The following is a 20,690-nucleotide window of genomic DNA, read 5'->3' on the forward strand; positions in this document are numbered from 1 at the left end:
AGAGAGAGAGAGAGAGAGAGAGAGAGAGAGAGAGAGAGAGAGAGAGACAGAGACAGAGACAGGTGTACATACCTCAAGATTGCAATATTAAGTACTGGGATACTAAATTGAATATTGACCACAGGTTTAGCAGAAAGTCAATCTGGAAGAATTAAATTCATATAGTAAAGGGAGTATTTTGATTTTTGGTGTTAGGTAGACCTAATTTTGGATTGTTTTCCTACATCAGTATGTGACTGAGAATGATTTTCACTCTTCAGAGTGCATCTGCAAGGTGGACATATTACAGCTTCCTTCACAAAACTGTTGAAAGGATTGAGTAAGATATTCCCCCAAAGTGCTTATCACAGAACAAATGCTCAAAGCAAGCTAGCATTTTAAAGAAGTTAAAAATATGGGCTTGTCTCAGATGCCTCAGTAGGTCAGTTGAGGATGGTATGAATGTTGGGAGCTTGGGAGTTGACCAGCTAGGCTCAGATCATGGAGGCATCCAGAACCCCAAAACTTCCGGTAGAAATAACACTGCCTGGGGACACACTAACACCCAGTACACCAAACCTAAAACATTTGCCCTAACCATTGTTTAGCTGTAGAAGCAAATGAAAGGAAATGTGGGTGTGTGTTGGGGGGTGGGGGAGGTGTGTTTTCCAACTACTTGGGAGACAACCCGTGCTTTTCATCATATCACATGAAAGCTCCAGGAGGATGCTGACGTCTTTCTTTGGTTAGATTCTACCCTGCAATTTCCACAATCCCTGTCAGTTTTAGGAAGGTGACACGGATTTGTCAGAGTAGATTATTGGTGAGACTGTTAATCTCTTATAGACAGTGATGAAAAGTAGTGAACTAACGTTGCAGTACGAAATTTACTCTGTAAAATTGTCAAACTATTTTCCACCTCTTAGTATAATTAGCTGATGTAGCTGAGTGGTGGTGGTCCTACCTACCATTGAATGTTTATTGTACCTCTATTTAAATATTTAAATGATGTCTGCAGTTTGAAAACTTAAAAGAGTTCAGACTCTTGGCGCCAAAACTTGAAACTAGTTTTTAGTGTTTAGCTGTGTGACTGTTCAGCTACCATATTCCCTTAAAACTACATCTCCCAGCATGCTTTGAAGCTGGTCTGACCTCATTTCAAATGGCCCCGTAGGGTAACAAGGCTGGTTACTTTTGACCGTGCTACTTGTGCCATCAAAAAATTGATCCCAATTGGCAGTTATTTGGTTTTTATATCTGTCAGGCACCCTTTTTGAACTGTGATCATCCGTAGAAGGTATCTGGCCTGGAAGGGCCCATCCATCCCCGCAGTTGGACGAGGGATCAAGGAAATTGTCTCTGGCGATCTAAATAGGAGGGAATGTTGACAAGGGAGCACCGCTGGGGCCGAACAGAGGAGCAGGAACCGGAGCTCAGGCTGAGTCTGAAAACTGTTGGCTCCAGACTTTGGCTCGGGGACGGTGAAAGTGGGAGATGGAGATGCCAGATGAACCCGCCAATAGTGGAAATTCACTACCCCCGGTTTATATTTACAGTCCCGAGTATGTCAGCATCTGCGACTCCCTTGCGAAGGTCCCCAAACGGGTAAGAGAGATCTGGATCAAAGACCACGGTTTGCCGGGATCGTGGTAGGAGGGTGTGAAAGGGAGTGCACTAGGAAGCAGGGAAAAACTGGATTAAAGGATACCTTTAGCAAAAATTTCACTAGCAGTGCCAGGCACGCCAAGCTGAAGCAGAAGGAAGTGGTTACCTTCAGAGAGCGCAGTGGGGCATCCAACGCTCGAGTGGGGGGGGGGGGGGGGGGGAGGGGAAGGATTGGCGAAGAGGTGGTGGAATTACCAATAGGAAGTCCTGGACCACAAACTGTTAGGCGAGAGTATTCCATCACTTGTGTTAATAAGGCTGGGAAGCTTCGAGTCTTGGCGATTTTGATACTTTGTGTTTGTCTTAAGTGTATTCTGTTAAAGTGACAGAAGGGATAAGAGAGAAAGTAGTTAGTTCTCCACGGAGGATGTTGTTAATGACATTTCAGTAAATTGAACCTTTCTTTTATGCTGTTTCAGGCCAGTATGGTCCACTCTCTGATCGAAGCATATGCCTTGCATAAACAAATGAGGTAAGTATGTTGACCTTTCTGAACGTGATCATTTATGAGGGCAGGTGTGTTCACAGCCTTAATACTTTGTCTCCTAGTGGGACTAACCAGGGAGGAATGCTGCTTTAAAAAAAAAAAAAAAGCTTTCGTGGGAGTGTTCAGAGTCTTTGTTAGATGTCTGTACCCCTCAGGAAAAGCTTTTGACGGATTGAGAACGAGAACACTTGGAAAAAGCACACAAAGGAGTTAAGAGTCATTAGACATGGACTTTGCTTCTAGACAGGTGGGGGTGTGTTAAGCAGGAAAATGTTCAGTTTTGACTTATATTTGGTCCGGATTTTGTTTTGTTTGTTTTCTCAAGCTAGATTTGGGGATGTGGGTTCAATTTGAGACTTTTAGTTCTGCTACCCCACCCCGATCACCACCAAACTTTAACCTGGTCTCTGTTGACCACACAAGAAAAGCTAGCTACATGCTTCTCAAAGACAAACAAGCCAAAATCAAGCTTTCTGTTGATTGCCAATTCTATATTTAATGTCATAAATGAAACTATTATGGACCTGGCACACGTCAAGTCAGGGTTTTCTCATTACTAGCCAACTAGGTGACTGCCTGTGTCACCTAATGCTTCATTTTCTTCAGAGAAAGTAATAGCATAGGTTTTCAGATTTTATCCTTAGTATTCAGTCATTTTTAGTGTGTCCATTCTTTACGAATGTTTTGTTCTTTTGAGACAGGGTCTCACTGTGTAGCTCTGGCTAGCTAAAGAACTGTTACATCAACCAGGCTGGTCTTGAACTTACCAAGAGCCACCTGCCTTGCCTCCCAGATGCAGGATCAGCAGGTGTACATCATCATACCCACTAGGAAGGTTTTTCTACCTACACTTAACTCCTGTGTTCATCAAAATAACTACTTGCCTCTCCTTAAAGTATTTTAACATTTTTCTGAGCCTGGTGGTGCAGGCCTTTAATGCTAGGCCTTTGGAAGGCTGAGACAGGAACATCACAACTTCAAAGCCAGCTGGGTAACAGCCACACCCTGTCTCAAAATAAAATTTTTAAAGGGGGTTAGGATAGTGTTCAATGTGTAGAGCACTTGCCTAGCATATAGGAGGCCTAGCCCCCCCCCCCCACACAAAATTAACACTTAAAAAATTTTACTGCAAACAAGATGTCAAAGCAAAAGTCCCTAGTTTGCTGTTAAGCAGGGGCTGGCTGTCAGTCTTCTGTTTTAGTGAAATAGATGGGGAAGTGCTGTGAGGGAACAGTTAGAAAGCTGGGAAACACAATCCAATAGCTTGGGAAGAATGAAAACAACGTCTCACTACATAGCCTAGGCTGCCCTAGAACTCATTAGGAGAGATCAGGCTGGCTTTGAATTCACAGGGATTCCTCTGTCTCCTGAGTGCTGGGATTAAAGGCATGAGCCATTGTACTGGGCTTCTTGATGTTTTTATTTTAAACAGTTTATTACATTGCATTTATTCATTCTGATGGCATCTGGGGGCATGAGGGGATGGTCAAGTGCCACGATACACACTTGGAGGTCAGGAAAGAACTAGCAAGAGCTGCTTCTCTCTTTCCACCATGTGGGTCGTGGGGATTGAACTTAGGTTTCCGGGATTGGCAACAAGTGACTGCAGCTGAGCTATCTTGCTGGCCCTAAAATTTTATTTTAATAGACAGTCTGTTCACCTCTCGTGGGGTGGACGTGTACTTGAAGAGAAAACAAGAATCCTTTTGAGGTCGAACCACAGGATTTCAAACACCTTGATTATACTAGTTGCCTAAATATCCAACCTGGACTAGTTCACAGTAAACTCATGGTTGTACTTCCATTCAGAAAACATACATGGCTACCTTTCTGTGGCTAGAGCAGTGCTCCTTCCATTTGAATGGGCAATTGTCTTGTTAGGATATACATTCTTGTTAGAATACAAACTGTGGTTTACTAGGCTTAGGTTGAGACTTGGGTTCTGGCTTTCTAAGGAAGAAATGCCACAGTGCTCCTGCATTGACTGCCTGTTCAGCAAGGGTTAGAGAATGTACCTGTAGCAGAATCTCTTAGACAAAATGGGAAACTGGCAGGCAGAAGCCAGGAAGCCCATGGAACTCACTTCCTTTATTCACGCTCTTTTTGTCCTTTACCGTGAGGAGCTGATTGAGAGGTTCCAGGCGTTTGTTCCATCTCTCCTTCCTCTGGGAGATAGCTGTAAGAGACCAACTAATAGGAACTTTTTATGTTAGTGGACTCTGGGGAGATGGCATAGAAAGGAAGAACATTTGTTGTGCAAGCACTGGGCCCCAAGCTCCCTAGAATCCACAGCAAAGGCTGGGTTTTGTCACACCTATGTGTAAACTCAGTATCTTGGCAGGGGTAGACAAGAGTCAGAATACTTGCTGGGCTTGGTGCTCACCAGTCTAACTCCAGGTTCAGATGCAATGAGAGACTCTTGTCTCAGGTAAAGATGCATGAGAGTTATAGAACAGGACATGTGACATCCTTCTCTGGCCTCTGCGCATGTACAGACTTACAAAGTCCCATGCATACATACATGATCATATAGTACCTCCCCGCCACCACTAAATAAAACCTTTTTATATTTAACTTCTCTTTTTCTTTGAGACAGGGACTTACAGAACTCAGTCTGACCTAGAACTGACCTTACACTCATCATCCTCTTGCCTCTAAAGTGCTATGAGTACAGATATTTGCTGCCATATCTAACGTGTTACCTTTATATGTTTGGGGGTGAATGGGAATCAACCACAGGTCCTTGTACATGTAGATTTTATGACTGAGCTACGTTCCCAGTCCAGTTCCCATACTTTTTACACTAATATTGATGATAGTTGCCCACAAAGTTTGTTATATGTTATCACCCCACCTCTACAGAAGGTCACTAAGTCGACTGATTTTCTAAGGAAGAAAGCTGAAGTACGGAAAAGTCAACTTACCTGAAGTTACAGAAGCAGGAAGTATAGAGGCTAGGAAAGGAATCCAGTTCTCTGGCTCCAAATCCTCACTAACAGCCAAGCTGCCTGTTAAAATAAAGATACAGATGGCTAGGGATACAATGTTTAGACAGATGGCTAGGGATACAATGTTTAGGCAGATGGCTAGGGATACAATGTTTAGCACTAAACGTTGAACTGAAAGGATTACTCAGTCCAAGTAGCAGTGGATTCCAGTGGAAATAGCTTTGCTGGATTGTCACAAGAGGTGTGCCTCACAGAGTCAAGTTTATATTTTAGTCTTTTAAAAAACATAGTTTTATATTTTCTTATTTTATGTATACGAGTGTTTTGCCTGCATGTGTGTGCCTGGTTCTTACACAGGTCAGATCTGGAACTGGAATTATGCATGGTTGTAAGTCACCATGTGGATGCTGGGAAATGAATCCCAGTCCTCTGCAAGAGCAGCCAGTCTTCTTAACCCTGAGCTATCTTTCCAGCCCCAGAGTTCTTTCAAATGTTTAAAATTTTATTATTTATTTATTTATTTATCTATTTATTTATTAGGGGGATGTGTGGACCATAGAGCACATGTGGAGGTCAGAGGGCAGTTGGTCGTCTCCTCTACAATATGAGTTCCAGGGATTAAACCCAGGTTGTCAGGCTTAGTGGCAGGGGCTTTTACCCATTGAACCATCTTGCTGGTTCTGGGTTAGTAAGTTCTGTTTGGCTAAACTAGGGACCTTGATCCATGATTATCTGTTTGAGTTAAATATAATTATTTTCAGCTGTGTTCCCTTACCTACAATCTCAAAGGAAAGATGTGTCCTCTTGCCTCTCCTTGGCGGGGTCAATACCATAGATGGAAGAAGTGAAGTGAGGGGACACAGTGTGTTAATGACTTCAGCTCACTGGAATCAGAAGCTGGGAGTTGTCTTCTCCATTCAGCACCTTGCGTACTCTGGGCCTGACTCACATTTCTATGTTTGATCCATTATTATCAGGATCGTGAAACCCAAAATGGCCTCCATGGAGGAGATGGCCACCTTCCACACAGATGCCTATCTGCAACATCTCCAGAAGGTCAGCCAAGAAGGTGATGAGGACCATCCAGACTCCATAGAATATGGACTAGGTAAGGTTTTCTCAGGCAACAGTGGAAGGTCAATAGTCTCCCCACCCCCACCCCCGTAGTTATGTTACTTATGTTGGTCTCTCTCTATGCATATGTATAGTATATGTATGTATGTTTGTATGTGGCGCTGTACATGTGTCTGCTGGTACACATGTGGAACTAAAGGTCAACACTGGGTGTCTTCTTTAGTCATTCTACACCTTATTTTTTGAGACAAAGTCTCTCATTGAACTTGAACCTTACGATTTTGACTAGGTTGGCTGGCCAGTGATTTCTAAGACTCTAGCTGTCTTTGCTCCTCCAATGTTGGGTTAGTAGACTTCCATGCCTCCTACTTGTGTGGCAGGCACTGGACTGACTGAGCTACCTCCCTAACCCAAAATACTTTCTTTTTTTTCTTATCTTTATTTTAAATTTTATGTGTATCCATGTATGCCTGAGTGTAGGTATGTGCACCATGTGCATGCAGTGCCAGTGGAGGTCATAAGAGGCCTTAGATCCCTTGGAACTGGAGTTAGAGACAGTTGTGAGCTGACATGTGGGTTCTCAAAATTGAATCCAGGTCCCCTAGAAGAGCAACCAGCGCTCTCAACTGCTGACTCGTCTCTCCAGCCCTATACTTTTTAATTAAAAAAATACTATAACTGGTATGTGTATGTGTGTGTGTACACACTTATGTGCGTGTGTGTGTTACTGAGGATGGAACTCGGCCTTGAGTATGCTAACCAGGTACTCTGCCGTAGCAATATTCCTAGCCCCAACTGTTCATTTTAATCTCGTGATTTGATCATATTTTGTACACGATATAAGTTAACCACAACTGAAATGATGAGCCTGATGGAGAAGAATCCTTTTGATCCTGCAATCCTAACAGCAGCACTTAGGTCTACTCTGGACAGACAGACAGACAGACAGACACACACACACACACACACACACATACACACACAAATCCAGCTGCCCTGTAATCATATATTTTAAGGATAGATTTATTTGATTTGGGTCTTTTTTAGTTTTATTAGTTTTATTTTTTTTGAAACATTGTCTCACTATTGTAGCCCTGGCTGGCCTGGAACTTGTCTGTATCTGTCTTCCAAGTGCTGGAATTAAAGGTGTGTGTCACTGTGCATAGCATTAAGGAAATAATCATATTCTGGCTAAGTTTCCTACCTTATCTTTCATTAACAGATTTCTTAGGAAAGAAACCCAAAATGAATCGTCAACAGCATGGTCTAGAGCAGGGGTGTCCAACTTGTAGCTCATGGACCATATTCCTCACAGGCTAGCTATTAATGGTGAGAGCAGCAAACTGTGATGTCAAAGGTTAGGTACCTCCTGTTCTAGAGAAACCTCATGGGTTCATAGAAGGACACTAGATTTAGAATCAAGAGACTGGTCCAAGGTTTGGGTCTATGTGACCACTGGCAAAATATATCACCTCTCAGGCCTTGATTGACTGATGAAGGGAGCTGAAAAGTTCACCTTGGAGGCTTAATCCTTTCGAAGTCTTCCCTCCCAAACACTGGAGATGTGTCTGCCATTGAAGATGTGTCTGTCTCCATTGGAGCTGAGGTCAACTCAGAACCTTCTTAGTAGGCCATACTGTTGTGCTGACAGAAGCCTGATATAGCTGTCTCCTTAGAGGTCTGCCAGAGCCTAAAATATACAGAGGTGGATGCTCACAGCTAACCATTGAGCTGATCATGGGGTTCCCAATGGAGGAGTTAGAGTGAAGACTGAAGGAGCTGAAAGGGTTTGCGGCACCATGAGGAGAGCAACAATACCAACCAACCAGAGCTCCCAGAGTCTAAACCACCAGCCTGGGAGCACGTAGGGAGGGACCCATGGCTCCAGTTGTATAAGTAGGGGAGGATGGCCTTGTTGGGCATGGGTCACCAGTCTGGGAGCACATAGGGAGGGACCCATGGCCCCAGCTGTATACATAGGGGAGGAAGACATTGTCAGCCATAGGTGGAAGAGGAGGTCCTTGGTCCACACTGTTGTCATACCTCAACCTGTTTGATCTTCCCCAGATCATCTTTAACAGACTTCTTTGGTTTTGTCCCCAGGTTATGACTGCCCAGCCACGGAAGGCATATTTGACTATGCAGCGGCTATAGGAGGAGGTACAATCACAGCTGCCCAGTGCCTGATTGACGGGAAGTGTAAAGTAGCAATTAACTGGTCTGGAGGGTGGCATCATGCAAAGAAGTAAGAAAACAACCTACCTCCTTTCTGACCCTTTCCTCAGTCTCTCAGTTCTATAAACCTGTATACTTGTTACACTTAAGGGAACCATGTGTGTGTTAGCATTTTATAAGGTGTTCTGAAAACATGCAAATGAAAGATAGGTGACCTAATATAGTGAAAAGCACTCAACTGAAAGTCAAGGCATCTGAGTTGTATGTTTTGTTTTCTGCAAACTTGGCTTAACCTCCCAATGGCCCAGTTTCTTCATCAGTAAAGGGACAGGAAAAAGCATAGACATTCAACAATCTACACGTTCATTGGAAAATTCCCTGTGTCAAGGACTTGGCTCTAGAAACAGGAACAGAATTGGAATCACTAGAGGACAATATAAATTATGATATTAAGGGAATATGTGTAAAATATAAGACCAATAGAATAGCAGTAGGGAAAAGTTAATCATGTATGTGAATACACTGTAGCTGTCTTCAGACACACCAGAAGAGGGCGCCAGGTCCCATTACAGATGATTGTGAGCTGCCACATGGTTGTTGGGAATTGAACTCAGGACCTCTGGAAGAGCAGTCAGCGCTCTTAACTGCTGAGCCATCTTTCTGGCCCAGGAAAGGAGTTTTTAGTAAGTAGGCAATTGATGAGAATAGACATAGAAGAAAAAATCTTCAGAACAATCAAGGAATCTTACATTACTCTATCCAGGGAAAGTGATAACATGGGTATCTATCTCTCTTTCCAAGGAAAAAAGTGGTTCTTCTTAGGTGCTGTTTGCTTAGGCCTTTTGGAGGTGTGTGTGTGTGTGTGTGTGTGTGTGTGTGTGTGTGTGTATATGTATGTATGTAAGTAAATAAGTAAGTGTAACTTCCTACTCTGTCTGACAAGAACTACAAAGTCTCATTCCACATCTGGAATCTCAATGACTATGTTAGAAGTACTTACTACTTGTTAGGGAAGGGTATCAGCTGAGTAAAAGACAATAGCTGTCTTAGTAACTGGCAGTGTGTGCAGCCAACCAAGGCCTTGATCTTCATTAAAAACAAAACAACATTTGATTCTTTCAGACTATAAGGCAGCACAATTTAACATATGCAAATTTACATAATAGTATGGTATTCTTTTTGAAATGGACAGGTTTCCTAGCCAAAGGAGGCCTTGTAAAACTAAATATCTAGAATCTACTACCCAAGGAGTAGAAAACAGATATTTTAGTAATGATTTAGCATGGTCTTAAACAAAGAGACCGCCTGCTTTTGTTAGTTTTTCTTTTACTTTTTAAAGTTTAAAACTAAAACAAGAGCTTTTCTTACTAAAGCTGAAGAACAAAGAGAAGAGCAAGTTTCTCTACATCCAGGGCTTCTCTATCCTTAAGCATGTGGAGTAAGAAAGTCCTATGGTGTCCCTGAGAAGCTTTGCTCTGGCAAGTGTGCTGTCATTTCCCAAGTTTTCGAAAACTGCAAAAGGCCTGCTGGGGCCTGGGTCAGTTACAGACATTCCTACTTCTTAACATGATTTCCCAGGTAACCACCATATATTCTAGTGGTATTAGTCATGGCTGCTTGGCTGCATGCAAGTTCAGTGGTACCCACATAATATTCACTGTTTAGGACAGCTTTCAATTCAGCTAATTCTGTCTGAAAACAGACAGACTTGTGGTGAATGGAAAAGACAGACTTTGGGGAGATTGACCCAATTCAGGTCTGAATTCTGAGATGCTCTTGGCACCCCTAGAGCCTCTCTGAAGTGAGCTATAGGCTTATAAGCTTACATGAAGCTAAGCATGACCTGCTATTGTTACTAGAAATTTTGGGGAAGCCCAACCTGGAGTGTCCCTTGTTACTAGGCAAATTGGGGTCTCCTCTTGGGTTTTAGTCCAATTAATTAAAGAATTTAAGAATAGACTCAGGCTTTAACACGATGGGCAGAAATAAAAGTATTCCCAGAACAAAAGGGGCTAGCCTGATCAAGCTATATATGCCATTCCTGAGGTTTGACCAAAATGGAAATACTGACCTCAAGCCATGGATAATTTTATCAACATTATCTGCAGCATCAAAGCTCAACAGAGCATCTTTCTTTAAATTCATAATCTCATTATGCAAAGTTAAAACATCCAGAGAGGTGTTAGACTTATGCCAGATACCCTGCAAGTGTCTTTAAACTTTTTTCTAATTATAATCACTATTGTTGTAAATTTTACAAGTAACACCACTCCAGTGGTATTTGTCATGACAGTCAACGTGGCTCCTAACTCTTAAACCCTGAACCTACTTCTGATAATTTGAATAGGATATAGAGCATCAATTCGCAGGTTGGCAGCCAAAGTACATTACTTGAACCTGAAAATGGACCCCCCAAACAGAGCTATTAATTTAAAGGCTGGCAAGCCAAGGATGAGTAAGATTCTGCACAGAGTCTTACCAACCTAAGACAGAAGTGTATTGCTTTTGATAATGCATATTGATGGGTAAGGAAGGCATTCTTGTTAGAACAACCTAAGACAGGTTCAGTCTGGTTTATACAATGAAAAGGGGGTAGATGTGGAGAGCTTTTCGGGCTGCCTGGCAGGAATCTGACATTGGCCAAGGACAAGGAAATGGGCTGCTTGGCAGGAATATGATATTGTCCAAGGACAAGGAAGTAGGCTTCAGGCAGGAATCTGACATTAGGCTAGAACAAAGAAGTAATTACAGGCAGGAATCTAAATCTTAGGCTAGACCAAGGAAGTAGGCTTTAGGCATGAAAACGACTTTGGGCTAGGACAGGGAAGTAGGCTCAGATATGTTGATCATTCTGATAAGCCCTTAGAAACAGTGATCACGGGAGTGTTCACAGGACTGTTTATTGTCCTGCATGTTCTTTGACTATCTGTGTTTATTGTCTTGCTTGTTCCTTGACTATTTGCATCTATTGTACTGCTAGTTCCTCAATCTAGAACTGACCTTAATACTTGTATGTAATTAAAATGGTATAAAAGCAAGAAAGGAGGAGGAGGGATGGGATGGGGATTAATGGTGGTGGTGGGGATGGGGATAACATCTGAAATGTAAATAAATAAAATATCCAATTAAAAAAAAGAATAGACTCAGGCTAGGCATAGTGTTACGTTTTTAATCTTAGCACTTAGGAGACAGAGGCAGGCAGGTCTCTTAGTTCTAGTCTTGCTAGGACTGTGTAGTGAGATTCCATCTCAATAAAATAAAATAAGCTCGAGGACAGTGACACTTATTAGTCTTTAAAAGGAAACCCTTAAGGCAGGCAAGCTGTAAATTTTGGTAGCTGCCAGGGAGGCTGAAAAAGAGGAAAAGAGAAAAATCATGCCTTTTGTGAGCCATCACATAACAGAAAGGAGGGATAGGGAGTCAGGGATAGAAATAATATCAAAGAAGAAGAGTAAGAAAGCCTAGCGTATCTGGGGAAGCAGAATGCCATGGATCTGAAGAGAGAGACAGAGGGAGAGACAGATAGATAGATAGATAGATAGATAGATAGATAGATAGATAGATAGATAGATAGATAGAGTATACTTTTCTAAATCATTCAGAAAAGCAAGCAGGCTTAACCCAGCCAAGGCTCGAAAAGCAACTGCAGTGCAGGGTTTGTGTGTGTGTGTGTGTGTGTGTGTGTGTGTGTGTGTGTGTGTGTGTAGGGGGTGGCTTCTGGGCAGGAAAAGTACATCCTCTCATTAAGGATGTAATTAATTGTCCCTCCCATCTATTTAGCATGCCTTTAGGTGGGCTCTTGGACTTGCTTCATTAACTCTTCTGTTTTGAGTAGCTTGTTTTGAGTTAACTTAGATTGTGATTTCTTATCTCCTCCAGATATCCTAACAGTCTCTGCTCTCAAGAAGTTGCCCTGACATCATTTAGGAGATAGGATGAAATTGGGGACTGGGTAAAACCCAGTTCCATCATGGAAATCCAGAGATCCAGTTCCAAAGCTGTTTACCAGATGCTCTTAGTGTCTGGTCTGGAGTTCTGCTCACATCCACACATAGGCAGGGATGCTCATTTGGGAGGAGATAAGGAACCAGAACCAGAGCTCCCTTTTAGCATATGGACATTCCTGGAATGGCTGCTTTAGGGAACCCCTGCCCTAAGCTGCCCATCAAGTTTCTATGTCCTGTTTTCTTCACTGAAATCTCACTATTTAATCCTCCCAGGTATACACAAATTCATAAATCCCATTTATTCCTTAAACCAGCATTGATTAAACACTTCATGTCAAGCACGAGGTTCTTATTTTTAGTAATGAGATAGAGAAATTGAAGCCAAGTATATTTCCCCCACCCAAATGAAAAAAAAAATCCCTTTTTTTTTAAAAAAAAATATTCAGGTGCTATCAGGGTTCTGTTGAAACTAGCTTCTCGAAAACTTCAGTAGTATTAAAAGTAGGAAATATGTTCATATTTGTTTACTTGGTAACAGTATTCCTAGAACTCTATTCTGAGGAAACAACCCAATCTTGGGGATAGTATGGCATATCATTACATTTGAAAGTTAAGTAAGAGTGTTTTTTGGAAATCCTGCTAAAAAAAGGACTAATGCTACTAAATATTAGGTATATCAGTCTAGAATAATGAAAACACGGGCCTAACATAGTATGAGCCGCAAAGAGACCAATTCTGTCTAAGTTTGTAGAAGATATGTTGTGAAAGTCCAGGTTAGCTGCCTTCCTGGCTAGGCTGAGCTTTGACCAAATCCCTCTTTCCTGTTTGTTTGGTTTTTTTTTTCCATTTTCTCTCATTGTGAGCATAGGCAGGCTGGCCAAGTCCAGAGAGTCAGTTGGTACACAAGATCCAGGCCTTTTAGCAAGGGGGTAGGACACACAGCAACAGTATCTAGGAGGAAGAGGGAAGCTCCAAGACATTTTTATTCTTTGCCAAGTGTATTTTCTCCCCTCATGCCCCTGTCATTTGTCTCCACCATCCCCCAAAACGTCCCTATTCAGTAGGTCAGAATGCTATGTTGTATTCAGTCTCATCAATGAGATGTGTGTGTGTGTGTGTGTGTGTGTGTGTTTTAAAAAATGAATACAATTGTTTTTCTCCTGTTAAATTTTTTATGCCGGCTCATCATTCAGCCAAGAACCTAGAAGGGAGAGAGCATTATTCCTCTCCCCACACAGACAGTTGAACAAACTGGCACTGGAGTCATGCCTTACAGACTAATTCTACCTTCTTCCTTCAGTTTCTGCACTTTCAGCTTCCTGTGTGCAGGAGACTTTTACTGTTTAGTAGCATTTCCTTGGATAGTTCAGTAGTTGCTTTTCCTCGACACTTTGCTGTGAGTCTAGCACCACCTGCTGGCAGTCAACTGTTATGACCTTTATTTTTTAAACGACTTTAGCTTATTTGTGTTGTATTTTTTTTTCTGACCTCAAGCTCTCTTTATAGCCAAGAATGACCTTAACTTTCTAATCCTCATACTTCTACCTCAAAGTGCTGGGATTACAGGAATGTAGCACTGTCTAGTTTTTGCAATGCAGAGGGTCAAGCCCAGGGCCTCTACATACTTTGTAAGCTCTCCACCAACTGAGCTACATGCCCAGCCCCAAAGTTTCAGGGCTGGAAACTGAACGTAGGACCTCATGCATGCTAGGCAAGTGCTCAGTCACTGAGTTATATTCCCAACCTGGCATTTCATAGACATATAAAGTGATCAGTCTTGACTGGGTGCACTGTTTAGTATCTAATCCATGTATTTGGTAATATACTTCACTTTGATTTCAAAGAGGCATATCTACTGGAATCTCTTTACTAGGTAATAAATGTATACTGACGTTTTCCTTCACCAAATGATCACTTTCAAATTTTATAATATGTAAAGTATACCTCTATAAATTTTAAGAAAAGATCCATTTTAAGGGCTGTTCTTCAGTCTTTCCTTCCATGTCTTCACAATCTTACATGGATATAGTTTCTCCATGGTTTGGAGGAAAGGAAAGCTTTAAGAACTTTAAGAGAGATTATGTTCTATTTTGAAAAAAGCCAAGACAGACAGGAATACATAGCTGAGAAGGCGTCCGGGGGTCCCAGATGGGAGATGAGCGGTGGAAAGGGGGACTAGACAGATAGCTCAGCTGTGCATGAGACCACAGGTCAGAGCCACAGAACCCAGGTAGAAGCTGGAGAGATACTGTGGCTTCCAGTAATACCAGCACTAAAGAGGCAAAGACACGGGCGATCCCCAGCACAGGCTGGATAACTTAGACTAGCCGGAATCGGTGAGCTCCAGGTTTAAGAAGCCCTACCTCAATAAATGAAAGTGGAGAGCAATCAAAGTAGTGCAAGTGCAGCCTTTCTACTTTGTTCTTATGCTCATGGTCAATGCTTAATCATATGTGGAAGACTAAAGAATGTTTAAATACATTGTTCAATTATTACTTAAGACTCCATGTAGGACAGGAGTGTTAATGGGGATCACTGCCTACTTATATTGCTGGTATGAGACATTTTTGTTGTTGTTGCTGATTCTTTGAGATGGGATCACACTGTATAGCTAACGCTGCCCTAAAGATCCTCCTGCCTCAGCATCCTGAGTGCTAAGATTACAAGTGAACACACCATGCCTGAAGCAATAATTTCTTAGATCTAATTTGCATTGGAGAAAGTGATTTTTTTAAAAAAGATGCATGGTAGGAGTAGAAAGGGCTGTTCATGAAATCATGTTGTGTCAGCTTATAGCATTTATATTTTCATTTCCTGTAATAAACTAAAACAGGTGGCAGTTGGAGAGAAGAGTTAAATATTTTTTAAGAAGCAAGTTCTAAAACTAGGATGGATGACTATATTTATCAAGCTTCTAACAAGGAATAGGTTTCTATGTTTAGGAAGTAGTAGGAAATAGTCTGAGGAAAAAGATCAAATCTGACACTAAAAAAATTAAAAACTAATATACCAGTTTTTAAGCCACTTTAAGAATAAAAGATAAACACAGACTGGCAAAGCCCATGTAACATAAATATAACAAGGTGTAGTAGACCTGTATTATTTAAGGCCACATGCTTTATAGTGTATAAAAAGACATATGGTGAAAGAAGATGAATAGACAGTTTATAAGAGAGTATAAGAGCAATTAGAAGATGGGAAAAATATTACTAATCAAAAATTCAAATTAAAACAACTTTGTGCATTCAGGTGGTGGTGGTAGTCCATGCCTTTAATCCTAGAGGCAGGTGGCTCTCTTGAGTTCAAGGCCAGCCTGGTCTACACAGAGAAACCCTGTCTTGAAAAACCAGCCAACCAGCTAAACAAACAAACAAAAAAACTTGGCGCTGGGGATATTGGTAGATTGTGCAAGTGCAAAGCCTTCCCTTCTCTTCCCAGTACTACAGATAGACAGATTTAATGCACAAAACCCTTTTAAGCCTGTATTTGAAAGAATGTTAAAAAAAAATCATACATCTAGCAGCCAGGGAATAAAGGAATGGTAAGTTTAGTCCATGAAATATTATGCTTGCTATAATTTTTGCTTTGTCTTTCTGCATTTTTTCCTAAGGACTGGACCCAAGGCCTCCTACATTGCTTCCTACACACTGTACTACTGAGCTACATATATCTCAAGCCCTTATGTATTATGTGTAATGGTGATTATGAAGATTATAGGGCATTTCAAGAATAAAATATACTTCTAAATAATTTATTTTTATTTTATGTACATTGGTGACTTAACTGCATGCATGTCTGTGTGAGGGTGTCAGATCCCCTGGAACTGGAGTCACAGACACTTGTGAGCTGCCATGTGGGTGCTGGGAATTGAACCCAGGTCCTCTGGAAGAGCAGACAGTGTTCTTAACCACTGCGCTATCTCTCTAGCCCTGAGTAAAATATGTTTTAAAAGTGAGATTTAAAATAATATGCACATTGTAATTACTTCATCACACACGTGAGGAAAGCAGTGGGAATCAGCACACTGGTCACTATACAGTGGCAGAGTGACGCAGGAGTGTCTTTGATTTTGAGACATCATCTCCCTTTGTGGCCCTGGCTGGCATGGGACTCATTGATGGTTTCAAGCTGGCAGTGATTCTCCTGCTTCTGCTTTTCAAGTACTGTAAACTACAGGCATGTGCCACCACATGATTTCAAAGGGTTTGTAGTGAGATGATAACTGCTGTTATGGCTGAAATTTAGCAAAATAAAAAGAAGCAAATAACAGGGCAAATATAGCCGGGAGTTAAACTCTTTAGTTTAACATAATTTCATAAATAGACAAAATGACACAAATATACAACAAATAATTAAAAATTAACATCACATAGAGAAACTGAAACTGAAATATATATTTTTCCTTCCTGCCAAATTTAAGATGACTCTTGATAATCTATTCTAAGGAAACTAAACCCCCCCCCCGCCACAAATGGTAAGTGTATATAGGATGATGATACGTGATACTTTCTCAGTTACTATAACACCTCCAAAGGCAACAGGAAGGACAGCTAAACAGTCAACAGTGAATGGTCAGATAGTATCCTCTCTCTCTCTCTCTCTGATATTATATAACCATTAAAAATGGTGGTCGGAGTCCAATGTGGCAGTGCAAGCCTTTAATGCCACAGGGCAGGTGGATCTCTGTGAGTTCGAGGCCAGCCTGGTCTACATAGTAAGTTCCAGGACAGCCAGGGTTACATAGTGAGACTGTGTCTCAAAAAAGCAAAAATTGGGTGGTTAGGGTGATTTCATAATTAGGAAAAATGTCCTTCATATAACGTCAGATTTTTGTTAAGGGTGGATAGCTCTAACATACACTCATTCACTTAGATTATACTCCTGCAAGATTTTTGTACAATTGAAAAAAATCTTAAAGTACAGCAAAAATTGTTGGCTTTGCACATGTAGTATGGGTATATATTTTATATACTTCTGCATGAGGTAAAATTTAAAACTCACATAACATACACATTTTTAAGCCATTTAAAATTTGTGTGCACATACACATATCTTTTTCTGTTTCCTCTATTTTCCCTGTTGTACTTATGTTTTTTTCTATACATGGGAGGCAATGATGATGTGGTATAGTGAGTGTGTGTGTGCTTGTAGTCATGTGCACGGTAGTATGTAATGAGAAAGGAGTCATGCTTTCTCACTTGGTAAGGATAGGAGTTGCCTAGCAGGGTTGATGGCAGCAGGAAAGTATGGTGCATCTGGAGAACTCTAAGTAGTGAAATGGTCAGTCCGAAGAGAAGTCCAGACAACATTACAAAGTTTTGTGATTCAAACTAAAGAATAGGACATTTTCTCAGGTAGTTCTTCCATATGCTGATTGAATTAGATTCTATTGAAATCATTCCATTTACAGACATTAAGCTCTTGCTATATGTCATATGGGAAGGAAACAAGCATATACGAGGTTCTTATTATTCGAGGGAAGTGAGACTGGACAAACGGTCACTAAGCAAATCCATTTTAAAGACATACTAAAACATGACATGGCAGTGCCTTCCTATAATCCCAGAATTTTGAAGCAGTGGCAAGAGGATGGCAAGTTTGAAATCAGCCTAAGCTACATATTGAGACTGTATCTTTAAAAAGGAGGTGGGGCTGGAATGATGGCTCAACAATTAAGAGTAATTGCTGTTCTTGTAGAGGACCCAGGTTCAGTTTCCAGCACCCACATAATGGCCCAAAACTGTCCATAATTCCAGTTACAGAGGATATGATGTCCTCTTCTGACCTGTACTGGCTCCAGACACATGCAGGCAAAACACCCACACACATAAGAAGAAATCTTTTGGAGATGGAAGGATTGTAGAGTGCATAATGAATGAGCACAGTCTTCTTAGGTAGATAATTAGGATGCCAGGAGGAATAATGAGAATCATATGTTTGTTTTGTCTAGTTTCATAAAACTGAGTCCTGAGTAAAACTATATATTAGTTTCCCTAACAAATGACATCCCAGGGATTGGTGTATTTTTTATTAGGATCTTTTTTTTTTTTTTGACAAAATTGCCTGGTATTTCAAGGTAGTGTGTTGAATTCCTGAGATTCTTGCACCGTGGTTCTTAAGAGCTGATTTTGGCCAGGGTATTCAAGGAGTATCTGTTTTCCTGTGAGCTTCTCTTTAATCAACTCAGTATTCACAATAGTCCCTTCTGACCTACACTGAAAAATCATGGTCCTTGCTGAGTTTCTTCCTTTTCAGTTGTGAATTAGCTTACCATATTGATGGGGTTTGTGTGTGTGTGTGTGCTCACTTCGTGATACCCTGCATTTTATACATGGCTTGTAACTTTACTCTGTGATAAATTTGTTGCTAGGTGTTATATCTGATGATCTAGGAGACTCAGAAATGAATGGATGGATGGACTGGGTGTTAGTGCATAATTCAGAAGGCCGCTTGAGTTGGGACAGACAGTAAGTGGTCAGTTCACTATCAAACACATTGATAGCTTTTGAAATCCTAGGAAATCCCGAAACCTTTCTATTACTACTTCTGGGTAATGAAAACTCCCTGTATCAGCAAAGGACTAGTGCAGCATTTTTTATATGCACTATTTTTATAGTGCAGCAACTCGTTAATGGAGCATTTTAATAACTTAGTGGACTGTAACAATTATATATATCATATGTGTGATATCTATAATATATATGTGAGATCTATGTATGAGAATTGCATGAACCTTGTTTCGGGTAGGGGTTGGTTGTACTTTTGAGTACTAAGTCATAATGCAAACTGTCATGCCACTGTAGAATGGAATGACCATGAACTCTGAAGTAAGAGCTAGATATAAATCCAGGCTTTACCACATAGGAGGTGTGTGTCACCCCAGGATTATTGCAGGAAGTGTGCGCACAAGCACGGAGATGGCAGAGTTGCAGGGACTGCCGAGACTGTTATTAAACCTGAAAGCATGGACTCTGTAGACAAGTGGCCAGAAGTGATAACGATTGGAATGGTCTTTCTATGCCAAACTAAATAGCTCGGACTCTGTCAAGCTTGATCATTTTTTCCCCCAGTGATTCTTAACTCTTTGTCCTTGAACGTCTCAGAAAATTCAATGAAAGCTGTTTCTTTGTCCTTGGAAAATGTATACAGCACAAAATTTTCCTCATAGTTTGAGAAAGTTTCCTAAAACCTGTTCCGGATCCAGGCTAAGAACCATCACTTAGACTAAGAACCCCCACTTAAGACACTGAAGAGTTATTGAAAGGAATGTAGCCAAGACTATGTATCTCTGTCAGACTTGTATCTTAGAAACCCATTCTAACTGAGGCTGGCAGGTGAATCAGGGAATAGAGGCTGCAGGCAGGCACACAGGTTAGGGCTTGCCATGCTAATGTACCTAAGAACAGATAAGAGCAGTAGTGATCAGCACAGAAGAGGAAGCACAGTCAGGGGCATCTAGTGGTAGAGCAGATAGAAAGGTGACCAATTAGTCATAAATGACATAGAAGAGGTGGGTCGCATGGACTTTGTGTGTAGGTGACTGCATCTGGAGAATCGGCAAGTGCACGCAAGGACTGATGGGTTTCTATCTTACTGACATCTGTTAGAGAGTTGGTAATAGGACACCACCCTGGGCTTCTCTGTCTTTAGTGTGCATACAGAATATCTTGGGAGCTTGTTAAAGTGCAAACTCTGGTTCAAGAGGACTGGGATAGAACCTGGGAATCTACATTGACAGAAACTCACAGCAGTGCTGCCCATCCCTAGTCTATAGACCACCCTTATAATAACAGCAAGAGGCTGGAGCTAAGGGGAGTCATCTTCAATGGAATGACAGCTTTTGACTTAATAGTATCATGGGCAGTTATTAAAAACAAGGAACTAGACCAACTGCCCTGGAAAGAATGCATAGAATAGTGGGAAATACAGCAAATACCGGCCCTTGTGGAATGGCAGTTATTAAAGGGAAACTGAGGTGTATCTCAGTGCAGAGCACATGATTGACATGTCTGAAGACTTGGACTTCATGCTCACAATACACACACACACACACACACACACACACACACACAGAGAGAGAGAGAGGGGGGGGGGAAGAAAAAGCTAGTGAGAGAGTGAGAGAGAGAGAGAGTGGGAGGGGTGGGGAAGAAAAGTCTATGATAGGATTTTGAGAGGGAATAGTCTCAACAATGACTTTCACCATAGTAACCAAGGGTGAAAATGAGCCTCAAAAGACATACTGGAGTAGCTACATTTGAGCCTGTTCTACATACATTTGCCATATAAGCGATGATGTCCCAGAGGAGGAAAAGGTCATTACTGAAGGTGAAATAACTTTAAATGTTATCATAATTTATAGTCCTCCAAAGGGACTCAGTATATAAACAGATGTACAGCGTATCTATGATATTAAAA

The 20,690-nt window shown here is 41.3% G+C and overlaps 1 protein-coding gene and 1 long non-coding RNA gene across 4 annotated transcripts in view; one reads left to right on the forward strand and one right to left on the reverse strand.

Moving 5' to 3' along the window:
• The window catches only part of LOC114627885, a 5,208-nt gene extending 3,125 nt beyond the window's left edge, over positions 1-2,083 (reverse strand). The window contains exon 1 of the long non-coding RNA XR_003712413.1: positions 1,840-2,083. This is a non-coding gene — a long non-coding RNA (uncharacterized LOC114627885). The remainder of the gene's footprint in view (positions 1-1,839) is intronic.
• Positions 1,143-20,690, forward strand: part of Hdac8 (histone deacetylase 8) — a 208,540-nt gene continuing 188,992 nt past the window's right edge. Inside the window, exons 1-5 of one of the 3 annotated variants that reach the window (XM_028775800.1) lie at positions 1,154-1,584; positions 2,064-2,116; positions 6,057-6,187; positions 8,257-8,398; positions 15,886-15,995. In XM_028775800.1, the coding sequence (XP_028631633.1) occupies positions 1,474-1,584; positions 2,064-2,116; positions 6,057-6,187; positions 8,257-8,398; positions 15,886-15,934 (486 nt within the window). In that variant the 5' untranslated portion in view covers positions 1,154-1,473 and the 3' untranslated portion in view covers positions 15,935-15,995. Of the gene's footprint in view, positions 1,585-2,063; positions 2,117-6,056; positions 6,188-8,256; positions 8,399-15,885; positions 15,996-20,690 lie in introns of those variants that run through there. The other 2 variants (XM_028775798.1, XM_028775799.1) reach the window with 2 other exon arrangements.

The sequence above is a fragment of the Grammomys surdaster genome, unplaced genomic scaffold (genome assembly GCF_004785775.1).
Source record: "Grammomys surdaster isolate TR1022 unplaced genomic scaffold, NIH_TR_1.0 260, whole genome shotgun sequence".
In the NCBI taxonomy this organism is placed as follows: Eukaryota; Metazoa; Chordata; class Mammalia; order Rodentia; family Muridae; genus Grammomys; species Grammomys surdaster.